Genomic DNA, 12641 nt, shown 5'->3' with positions numbered 1-12641 from the left:
ACATAATACTGATCATATACACAAAATTTCTATAAAAATTTTAAATAGAAAGACTGATGCCAAATAAAGACCGCCCTGAGTGTAACATAATATATCAATAAATAGCAACATTAAGTAAAGTGCACAGTGCAAAAGGCTGCAAAAATAAATATCAGAGCAATCTTATTTTAACACCAGCCAAACCTCAATGATGTAACGCAAAATGCAATGTCTATCTTTTGCACAATATTGTTACATAGTAAATCCTGAATTACTTAAAACAAAATGTCTTTCCTGGCATTCTGAATAACCCGGCTGCATACCTTGCAACTTACGAAGAAGGGAAAGAGGGAGAAAGGCTGCGGCGCGGCAAATTTTATGCCATGCCCCCTGACCACACCCATTTCACGACTAGTCACACCCATGTCCACGGCCAACCGCATCCATTTAGCACTGCTGATCACACTAACTGGTGCTGAGGGCACAGTGGCTGGCATTATGGGCACAGTCGCTGGTACTGTGTGCACACTGACAGGTACTGAGGAAAAGAAACAAAACAGAGAGTGAGAGAAAAGAAAACAAGGAAAGGAGAGGGAGAGAGAAGAAAAAACAGAGAAGAAAGAACAGAGAAAGAGGACAAAGAAAAAACAGTGAGAAAAAACACAAAGAAAGAAGAGAGAGAAAGATAGGGGAAAGAAAGAAAGAACAGAGAGAAAGAAAGAGGGGACAGAAAAAAGAGGGAGAGCAAAAGAAAGAAAGGAGAATGAAAGAACAGAGGGAAAGAAGTAAAGAAAGAGAGTACAGAGAGAGGGAAAGAAAGAACAGAGAAAAAGAGAGTGGAAAGAAAGAACAGAGAAAAAAGAAAAAACACAGAGAAAGAAAGAGGGAGAACACAGAAAAATGGGACAGAAAAAAAAGAACAGAGAGAAAGAAAAAGGGGAAAGAAAGAACAGAGAAAGAGAACACAGAGAAAGAAAAATGGGACAGAAAAAAAGAACAGAGAAAGAAAGAGGGGAAAGAGAATAGAGAGAAAGGGGACAGGAAAAAAAGAACAGGTAGAGTGAAAGAACAGCATCAAAGAAAGAACAGAGAGAGTACACCTCATACACACGCGGCTCCGCTCCGTACACCTCGCACACGCGGCTCCGTGCCCCTCGTACACACGCGGCTCCGCTCCATGCCCACTGTAAACCCCTCCTGACCCCACACATAAACTTTACCTCATCCAGCATCATGACAACCAGCACAGCAGAGTCCTGCAGACACGGAGGTCCCTGATCATGTGACCCCTGACTCCTCCCCTCCTGTGATCTCATCACTGGTCCTGTGCGCACAGCCACAGAACAGCCGAGCGACATCATTGCAGGCTGCGGTGGGTCTCTGGGAGGGCGAGGATGGGGTCGGTGCATGAGGGGGCGTGGCGGCTCAGTGCAGTGCATGTAAAATAGAGTCCCGGGTGGGACACGGGTGGGGGGGTAAAAAAATGGGACTGTCCCGCGGCAATCGGGACAGTTGGGAGCTATGTGGCTGTACCCAGACAGCGCTGTTTCGCCTAACCGGCTTCCTCAAACGGGCATATGTCTGCATACACAGAGGGCCTATAAATACCGTCATCACAGCTGCATTCAGCGTCAGTGTAATCTGCTGTGTATCGCGCATGTGCAGCTTTCCAAACTTCCCTGATAAGAAAAAATTGAAGTCAGAGTCTTGCCAAATCACGCATGCGTTGCCAGAACACCGAGGCACACCCGCATAGTGTCACAACAACGGAAGCAACAGTACATATTAAAATTTAAAATCGTCTAATGGGAATCAAACAAAATGAAGAAACTATTACAATATGTAGTGAAAAGTGTTCACATATAATTATTTGCAAATATAATAGAATTATATATAATATATAAGTGAAAAATATTAATATAAATATAATATGGACAAATTGCTTAATTATAAATATAAAATACTACAATAAATAATAGTGAATATATATTAATTTATGCTCAATAAAAAATAATTTAATTAATTTCCCATAAGACATAGAAAATAAATGCAAATATATCAAACAGTCCAAAAGTCACTTGGTGATATACTCTATTCAAAAAACTAGCAAAAAAACTCAGTGACCAACAATAAAAATGGACTGTACAAAATCTAGTAATAAATACATCCAGTGATCCTAAAGGTCACTTGATCTTGTGCTCTCATCATGGGAGTCCACAGACTTCTTCAGACAGCCGGATGATATGCAATAAATAATGCAGGACAAGAGTATATATAATACTAAAATACAAAACATAGAACAAAGCAAAATGAATAAAAACACACACAAACATATAAATAAAAACAGGATAAATAGTGGAGAAACTCGATTAAAAGTTCTCAATAAATCCACTTACCGGTACTCTCCCTTTGTGCCAAAACGTTGCTTAAATTACCCCCCTTAGGTCCCAGCACTATCTGATCTATATCTCGAATTTTTAGACCTTTAGGGTCCGAATTATATAGAGCTTAAAGTGCCTAGGCAGTGTTCTGAGGGTACTCACGTTTTCCACAGTAATAGACTTCTCAATGTCCCTTATGTGTTCTCTGGTTCTTATTCTTACCTCACGCATTGTTAAACCCACATAGATTTTATTGCAAGGACATTGGGCGTGATAAATCACCCCTTCTGAAGCACATGAGTCTTTTCCATATTTTATAAGTCTTGGTACCCTCATGGTTCTTAAAACTCCTGCTCTTAAAATGGTTTTTGCAAGCCTTACATGAGTTACATGGGAAAAATCCTTTTTGTTCCAGTACCAATGATCCCGATACTGAACTTGAGAAATAACTTTTGACCAACGTCCTTCAAATTACGATGACATCTAGGTACGTACAATGGATGGATATTCTGGTAGAACACTATTTAGCACAGGATCGGCTCGTAGAATGCCCCAATGTGTTTGAATAATGTTTGTTAATTCAGGCCACTGCTTGTTGTACTCTGTTATGAATCTAATTTGGTTTTTCTTATGGGGATGCCCTTCATATCTTGTATTACCATACAATAATTCTTCTCTTGATAAGCCTGATGCTTTTTTGTACCCTCTTTTGATCTGTTTTTTGCTGTAACCTCGGTCCCTAAACCTACGGACCAAATCAGATGCATGAAATTCATAATCTGTCCCCCTGGTACAGATTTTCTTAACTCTCATAAACTGTCCTGTGGGTATACCATTAATGGTAGATTTATGATGGGAAGATGATGCGTGTAACAGCGTGTTAGTCGCTGTAGTTTTTGTTTATACATCTGTAATCACTTTGCCATCGGGTAGCACTATAATCAGTAAATCCAAGAACTCTACCGTTCTTCCAAAATTCTAAGTCAATTTGATATACTTATTATCATTAAGATTTTTCATCAATATCGGTAAGCCGTCCGTAGTACCCTCCCAGATGAACAGGATGTCATCGATATAACGACTCCACACTTGTACGGCTTCAATACCTGTGACACAATCGCCATAAAAAATTAATCGCTCCCAAAAACCCATAAAAAGGTTGGCATGCGAGGGGGCACAAGTGGCCCCCATCACAGTATCCTGCTGCTGTAAAAAAAAAAAGTCTTTATTAAAAATTAAAAAAATTTGCTCAAGAACGAATCTCAATAAAATGAGAATCAAATCTACCAAATGGGTATCCAGATTACTTCCATGTAAATAATGGGAAACTGCCGTCAATCCATCTTCGTGTCTAATAGAGGAGTAGAGAGCCTCTACATCGACTATAATCAAGACAGACCCTCCCTCCAACTGTAATGAATCCAACCTATGCAACATTGCTGAGGTATCCTTTATATAGGAAGGCAACGTCTGTACTAGTGGTTGCAAATATAAGTCTATTACTGTACAGATAATCTCATTAAGGCTACCGATGCCGGCATCAATAGGCCTCCCCGGAGGGTCAATGGAATTTTTATGTAGCTTCAGCAACAAATAAAATGTTGCTAATTTAGGCTGTAACTTAGTAATTACCTCCACTAACTTTTTCGGAATTGTCCCTTCCTCGTATGCTAACTCTAAAATAGAGTTTAACTTTTGCTGGAATTGAGTCAGTGGATTAAAATGCAATCTTTTATAATAATTAGGATCACTCAAAATTTCTTAAACTTGTGATTGTCCTAATGTTCTGGAGATTCATCTAAGCAGGCCATTTTTCGCAAACTTTGAATGCCATAGAAAAGAAAAATAATTTTTTTTTCAGTACATTATATGGTTAAGTGAATGGTGTCAGGCCTTCATGCGACTGTCAATTTAAATAAAAAAAAAATGTTATGGCAAAAACAAGATTGCTCCCAGTAGAAAGGGGTTAAAATCTTACAAAATCTTGAAAATTCCAACAGTTGGATGAGAATTCAAGCTGAGACATTATTGCTATGTGTTCTCTCTTTGGTTACCATGGCCGACTTTATTCTAAATACCGTAAATACATATCGCTACGTATTGTACTTCAATTCAATTTCACACGTTGGATATGCTACCAAAATCAGGCAACTAGAATGCAAAAAATATTACCAAGGGATACTACTTAACCCTGTTTGTCTTATAGGCTATAAAATATTACAGAATTAAATTTTACACAACAGGGTTACATGTCTGATTTTTAACATATACAATAAGCAATTTCATCTGATTATGAAAAGAATTGAAAGACCCCCTACACCCCCCACAAATAATTAAAAAAATATATACGTGTACGTGTTTCTTCAAGTGACTTTTCAAAATAAGTTGTCATGTGTACATGAAGAATGCATAATTTCTAGATATCATAAGTCCATTTCCTGCATTTTTCATCATTTTTTCCCTCTAATTTTAAGTTGTCTCTAAGCTAGTGGGTGGAGACCGTAATGATGTCTCCTATACATAGTCTCCTTACTATGTAGCACTTGTGCAGCAGCATGTAGAACTGTATTGAGCATTGTAGCTGTGAATTCAGCACCGGGGTTATACAAAACACTAACCATAAAGCAGCAGCACTAAGTCTCTGTGTCTCTGCCTTTCTTTCTTTCTCTTCTCTGTTTTTCTTTTTCCATAGGCTTTAATTTTGAGCAAGAATTGGAAGTTCAAGAGATGTAGGGGTTGTAGAACTGGCTCATAATTGGATGAAGATAATTTATTTGTTGAATCGGTGACAAATTAAATATTTGTTATATATTTTATATATATATATATATATATATCTATATATATCTGTGTATCTATCTCTCTCTCTCTCTCTCTATCTATATATATATATATATATATATATATATATATATATATATATATATATATATATATATACACTCACTGGCCACTTTATTAGGTACACCATGCTAGTAAGGGGTTGGACCCCCTTTTGCCTTCAGAACTGCCTCAATTCTTCGTGGCAGAGATTCAACAAGGTGCTGGAAGCATTCCTCAGAGATTTTGGACCATATTGACATGATGGCATCACACAGTTGGCGCAGATTTGTCGGCTGCACATCCCTGATGCGAATCTCCCGTTCCACCACATCCCAAAGATGCTCTATTGGATTGAGATCTGGTGACTGAGGAGGCCATTTGAGTACAGTAAACTCATTGTCATGTTCAAGAAACCAATCTGAGATGATTCGAGCTTTATGACATGGCGCATTATCCTGCTGAAAGTAGCCATCAGATGTTGGGTACATTGTGGTCATAAAGGGATGGACATGGTCAGCAACAATACTCAGGTAGGCTGTGGCGTTGCAACGATGCTCAATTGGTACCAAGGGGCCCAAAGAGTGCCCAGAAAAAATTCCCCACACCATGACACCACCACCACCAGCCTGAACCGTTGATACAAGGCAGGATGGATCCATGCTTTCATGTTGTTTACGCCAAATTCTGACCCTACCATCCGAATGTCGCAGCAGAAATCGAGACTCATCAGACCAGGCAACGTTTTTCCAATCTTCTACTGTCCAATTTCGATGAGCTTGTGCAAATTGTAGCCTCAGTTTCCTGTTCTTAGCTGAGAGGAGTGGTACCCAGTGTGGTCTTCTGCTGCTGTAGCCCATCTGCCTCAAAGTTCGACGCACTGTGCGTTCAGAGATGCTCTTCTGCCTACCTTGGTTGTAACGGGTGGCAATTTGAGTCACTGTTGCCTTTCTATCAGCTCGAACCAGTCTGCCCATTCTCCTCTGACCTCTGGCATCAACATGGCATTTCCGGCCACAGAACTGCCGCTCACTGGATTTTTTTTTCTTTTTCGGACCATTCTCTGTAAACCCTAGAGACGGTTGTGCGTGAAAATCCCAGTAGATCAGCAGTTTCTGAAATTCTCAGACCAGCCCTTCTGGCACCAACAATCATGCCACGTTCAAAGGCACTCAAATCACCTTTCTTCCCCATACTGATGCTCGGTTTGAACTGCAGGAGATTGTCTTGACCATGTCTACATGCCTAAATGCACTGAGTTGCCGCCATGTGATTGGCTGATTAGAAATTAAGTCTTAACACACAGTTGGACAGGTGTACCTAATAAAGTGGCCAGTGAGTGTATATATATATATTATATTATATTATATTATTATTATAAAGCTGTGTGTGTATGTATCAAGCCCTACCCACTCTGCATAGCCACACACTCCACACGCAAAGCCCCGGCCACACGGCCCACGTTGTTACCGCACACTAGCGGAGGCACATTCACCTCGAAAGCCACCCTGAAAAACTCGCCGGCTGTGACGTACCAGCCACTGCGAGCTACAATCAGGACCGCCACCTTCAGCCTTCAGAATATCAGTGTGTGGCAGGCACAGGCCGAATCTAGCTCCATCGTGTCTAGAATGAAGTTGCTGCTTCCTTTGAGGCATGACGTCAAGGGAAAGGGAGGAGCCTTAAGGATTACACCGCTGTGCTCATAACAGGAAGTTGCTGTGCACTTGTGAGGGGAAAAATGAGAGGATTGAGGTGCTGCTGCAGTTTGAGGCTGTGTATAGAGAAGAGTGAGGCGCAGCAGGTGGAGGCTGTGTTAAGTGATGAGAACTTTAAAGAAGCACTCCTCTCATCAAAGTTTTATCCTTTTAATATATAGCAATCATTGTATTATACAGCAATGTGTATTTCCAATTGCTCATTTTGCATTTCTACCCAGATAATTGTTCTATTTTCCATTAGGTCAATGACCTCACACAATTAAAAACAGACTGTAATCGTACTAACCCTTGGAAAGACATAAAAACCAGTTCCTGAATTGTCGGAATAGAAAGAGATGAAAAAATGTCATGTGACATGTGAATATGGTACCAATAAAAATGTGAACTCGTCCTGCAAAAAAACAAGCCATAACATGACTGTCTGCAGAAATATAAAAAAATTATAGCTATCAAATTTTTTTTTTTTTTGTAATGAAAAGTGTTTTTTAGTGTGTTACAGCAGCCAAACATGGAAAAACCCATATAAATTTGGTATCGCTGTAATTGCACTAACCTGAAGAACAAAAGTCAACTAATCACTTATACTGCACTTGGAACAGTGTAAAACAAGACAAACAAAACCAATTCTTCACCTACTGTTGATTTTTTTTTTTTTTTTTCATTCTTCCCAAAGATCACAGTAAGTCTGAGCTCACATTTATCCTGCGCTCTGTGCTGAGCGCTTAGATCGGGGCTTCCATGTAAATGTTTGAAATACATGATTCAGACAGAACCTCTGGCAGAAGATTCCATATAATGAGGCAGAAGGAAGCACTGTGGATGCCGTCTGGCCTTTGTTTGTCTTTTTAGCCATGCATAAAAGCGTGGTGCCACCAGTTTTGTGCACTTCTGAAAAGGACAACGCTGAACAGAGGCCAAACGAAGTCGAGAGTATCTCTTCTGCCTCATTCTAGTGAATGAATCCATCGAGGTTTCATCTAAATAACGTCACTCAGAAATTTAGATGTAAACCTCAGTCAGTGCTCAGCATAGAGCGCAGAACAAATGTGATTGCAAAAGTAATGTAAAATGTTCCCAGTAAAATGTTCCATTGTTTACCACATCAGGTTCTCTCCAAACGCAACATGGCGTGTGCTAATTATTTCAGCCAATTTTAACCTTCAAAAGTCATATGGCGCTCCTTTCCTTCTGAGCCCTGCTGTGAGCCAGAACAGTAGTGTTCCCCCACATTTGGGGTATCGGCATACTTGGGAGATATTCCACAACAAATTTTGAGGTCCATTTTTTTCTGTTAACTTTTTGAAAATACAAAAATGGATCTAAATTAACATTTTTGTGAAAAATAGTTAAATATTCATTTTTTTTCCTTCCACATTCCATTAATTACTGTGACGCACCTGAAGGGTTAATACACTTCTTGAATGTGGTTTTGAGCACATTTAAGGTTGCAGTCTTTAGAGGGGTGACACTTTTGGGTAATTTCTGTCATATAGGTTCCTCAAAGTCACTTCAAATGTGATGTGGTCCCTAAAAAGAAAAAATTGGTTTTGTAAATTTTGTTGTAAAAATTTGGATTGCTGACCACATTTTAACCCTTTTAACTTCCTAACAAAAAAATTTAAAAATTGTGCTGATGTAAAGTAGACATGTGGGAAATGAAAAAAGTCAAACTCTGGCTGAAAACCACTGGTGAATGAGGTGCTGCAAGCTCAGCCTTAATGACTAGTGGCGGCGACATCAAGGTTACCGCCGGTCACCGAGGCTGTGTTCCCAGCCGGACCCCTGACTTGCGGTGACCTCGGTGAGATCACCGCTAGCACAGTGGGAAAAAGTCTTGCGGTGCAGCGGTGAGTTCACCGCAGTTCACTGTGAGAAATGTGTCCCCGTGAACTCGCCGATGCACCGTGAGATTTTTTTCCCACGGTGCAGGGGATCGCTATGACGTGTATATATACTGCATCTGTTTCTCGATCATGATGTGTGTGTATGGTGCAAATGTCGGGAAAGGTGTTAAGTTTGTTTCCTTATGAAGAAGTTAATCATTATAGTTGATAATGAAAAACTTGTGACTTTGTCCAAACGTTTAATTTTGGCCCTCTGTGTGTTTAAGTCAGACATACCTGTGTTAAGAGGATAAAAACTTTTCTTTTTTAATGATGCCTACAGCATCGGAGGATGGACTGGTGTGGGGAGAAACGGCTGCCCCGGACTAGTGCTGCGTAATTTGCATATATCACATGACCACAATAGAAGTTGATTTTGGTGCAAATAACACTTGTCTAGGGTGTGAAGGACATGCTTGGAATGCTATGATAGGGCTCTATTGTATTGATAGCAGTGTAGGTTCCCTTGAAGAAAAGAAGCAGGATATTTAGACCTTTTATATTTTGTGTAAACTATCAGTTTAATTTAATAAATTTTTTGTATAATCAACATCTTTCTCATTTTTATGTTTCAGGCTGGTGCAGAGAATATTACATCATCCATGTCAGCTATGAGGGTGGCAGGTTAGTAGGTTTCTGAGTTATGTCAGACTGTTGCCATTGATTCGCTAAACGATCTGTCATGTTGTGTGTTATGTTTAATGTTCACTCCTGGTTTCAGGTGATGTAGCTTCATATGTAACCTGTTTTGTCATTTTAGCCTTGTTTACATAGCTGTCCACCCCATTTTTTTTTTTTTTTTTCCCAACTTGCCCAGCGTGGTGTAAGATTAAAAAAAGCATGCTCCTACTAGTGCCCTGCCGCTCCAAACTGCTGCCTGGGTTCCCCACTGGCCTCCTCTTGTTTTGTCGGGGTCAGAGCATGACCTCTGTGACCAATCAGTCTGCAGAGAGACCAGTGGTAAAGGGCTTGCACAACTCCCTGAAGAGGGGAGCATAAGAAACAAAGCATTTTGCTGCCCACGCAGATGAATGTGCCTGACTACATGGAAGTCAGCGATATGCTTTGCGTAGTAGATATGTTGTGCTCCTCTCCAACATCATGTGCAGTAGTGACAGAAGATGGAAGACCACCCTAATGTCATTCAGCTGTAGTATTTCTTGAAATGTTGTTACAATCTCAAAATTGACATTTACCTCTTAGTAAAAATCTTCTCTTTTCTCAAGAGCAGAGGGTTATTAGTTGTATAGGTTATTGCATGTTTTTCAGACTACTGGCCACCCTCCCGTCTATTAGAGGTGGCCAATCTCCTAGGCAAGGCGCCCAATGCCAACAAGCTGCTTGCTATAGAGCTTGCAAGCGCTGCTCTAAAGATTCAACCATCTTCAGTGTGACTGCACTCCGAACGGTCAACCATCAGGAGCGCATTGGCTTCCCATAAACAGGAAGCCTGCAGGCAGGAGAGGCGTGTGCTCCTGAACACAGAAGCGAGAGAGAACCCCCTTAAAGAGAACCTATCTGGAGGATTTTGCCAACTAAACTACAGGCATTGTCATATTTGGACTTTGATACTGACTAAAATGATACCTGCGTTGAAGGAATTGGTTTTGTGGTTTTCATGTACTGATATCTTCGTGCATCGGGGTGGGCCTGTGGGCGAGATCTCATCTTGTAGCTCTGGTCCCTTATTCATCCTCCTGTGTGAATGGCGGGTTACTTATCCGTCAGTGACCTGCCTCCTATTTTAATTGTCGCGCCAGTTCAGTGGTCTCCGGAAAAATCGTTCTGTCTACAACAAAATGGCGGCAGCACATGAGCGGTCGCCTCTATCAAGTCTTAAAGATGCAGTAGAAAGTTAAAAAAATAAAATAAAAAATAAAAGTTCAAACCACCCTCTTTTACCATGTTTAAAGTAAAGAAATAAAACGTAAATTAAGCATATTTCGTATCCATGAAAGTCTGATCTATCAAAATATTAAATTAATTTGTTGGTTAAATTGGGTAACAAAAAAAAAAATTGACACGCCAGAATTGTGGGGGCTTTTTTGTTTATTTTTTTCTCACTGCAACATGAATGTACCGTACACGTAGGACTTCATGTGACAAAATGTATTACTGGTATATTCTTCTATAGTAGAAGATCACAGCAGTGCCCTCTGCTGGCCTTAAACAGTAAAGCCATGTGTTCTACTGCATTGTACTGCACAAATAGTACTTTTAGTAGAATATACTTCCACAGTCAGCATCCATCAGTTACTCAGATTCATGGATCTTTCATAGTGAGGATTCAGACGCGAGTCATGGTGTCCCCCTGTACATTGGTGCAGTTAGCTTTTCTTACATCAGACTTGTTGTTTTGTATCACTTTTAGGTGCAGTGAAGTACATTGTGGTCGTAGCAGCATTTTTATTAACCTTTTACATCATATCTCAAGTATTTGACATAAAGATGGATTCAAATTTAGGAAAATTTTTGGGTAAGTACGGTAATAGCACAACTTGGCTCATCAGTTGGGAGCAGATCTGATGTGTTTCTCAAATAAGTTTAACTCTCACTTTTTAGAAGATAACTTCGGGTGATTGTGTAAACATTTAGTACTTGTATGTAGGTGCAGTTTAGATTTTACCATTTAAGCGCCGTTGTTTTTGTACCATAATGCCTGTATATCCCATGCAGAACGTCCTAACTGTGCTCATGTACTCACCGGATTTAAAGAGGCACTCTCCTCAAAGTTTTTATCCTCTTAATATTTTGCAATCATATTATACAGCACTGTGTGCTGACAGTTTCTCATTTTGCCTTTCTACCCAGCAAATTCTTCTTTTCTCCACCCTATGTAGAAACAGGAAGTCACGTTCCTTGCATGAGTCATCCCTCCTCTCCACCTTCTGACCCAGCTTTTCCCTAATCCCCCTGCCAGGGACTATTGCGGCGAATTATGAGTCATGCTGGGAGAAATGACCTCCTGTTTCTACATGGAGCTTAGAAGGATTCAGAGAGTCAATTTGTAATCATGCCATGTCATAGACCTAATGGAAAAGACAAGAATTAGCTGGGTAGAAGGGTAAAATGATCAGTTGTAAGTATACAGTGCTATATAATATGATGACTGCAATATATTTAGTAGATGAACACTTTGATGGAAGGAGGACGAGTGCTTAGTTGTACATTGGAAAAACTTTTTAAGAATGTATTTTTTGTATACATTAGATTTCCATGGTCATCTTTGTACAAGCAGGTTATATGAAGCATCAGGAAAGTGATAAAAGCATTGGCAGCTTTTTTAGTTACAGGTTTTTAAGTGACTTGCTTTTTTTATTTTTCATGTCAGTTTAGTGTATTTTTTAATGCTTATTCTTTAAGGCTACATTCACACTTGCGTTCCATTATACATCTGATGGCAACAGAGCCGACTGCTCACATCGATTGTCAAGTCAGTTTGGGTTCCATTATGTGTCGTTTTAGAATGGAAGAAAAAATTCTGCATCATGCGCTTTTTCTTCTGTTCTAAAAACAGGCACTAAAGACAGATCTCATACTAAAAAAAATGGGGTCCCTTAGGCTAGTTTCACACTAGCGTTTCTGCCGTCTGCACACGGCCGCCTATAAGCCCCGCACCCTGCCGCGCCCCCTCCTGACATCACTGCCTGCCTATTATCGCACATGGCCGCATGCGATCTGCGCACCCTATCTTTAATATAGGGTGCGCAGACAGTGCGCTAGTAGGATTTTTGAGTGCGCTGCACACTTTTGTAGGTGCTCCAGTGTGCGCCGAACGCAGCATGTTGCATGCTGGCACACTCGGCGCACCTTCAAAAGTCCGCAGCGCACTCAAAAATTCTACTAGCGCAAGGTCA

General features: G+C 40.3%; 1 protein-coding gene across 3 annotated transcripts in view; it reads left to right on the top strand.

Moving 5' to 3' along the window:
• FAM3C (FAM3 metabolism regulating signaling molecule C) overlaps positions 1 to 12641 on the top strand; it is a 66461-nt gene that overhangs the window by 28120 nt on the left and 25700 nt on the right. For 2 of the 3 annotated variants that reach the window (XM_073573377.1, XM_073573379.1), the window contains 2 exons: positions 9360 to 9408; positions 11156 to 11260. In XM_073573377.1, the coding sequence (XP_073429478.1) occupies positions 9387 to 9408; positions 11156 to 11260 (127 nt within the window). In that variant the 5' untranslated portion in view covers positions 9360 to 9386. Of the gene's footprint in view, positions 1 to 2775; positions 2848 to 9359; positions 9409 to 11155; positions 11261 to 12641 lie in introns of all 3 variants that reach the window. The other variant, XM_073573378.1, reaches the window with a different exon arrangement.

This window comes from Dendrobates tinctorius, unplaced genomic scaffold (assembly GCF_039654945.1).
Source record: "Dendrobates tinctorius isolate UK_male_01 unplaced genomic scaffold, ASM3965494v1 ptg000035l, whole genome shotgun sequence".
Classification (NCBI taxonomy): domain Eukaryota; kingdom Metazoa; phylum Chordata; class Amphibia; order Anura; family Dendrobatidae; genus Dendrobates; species Dendrobates tinctorius.
The sequence above is the reverse complement of the archived record's forward strand: the minus strand, read 5'-3'. Positions and strand labels throughout refer to the sequence as shown.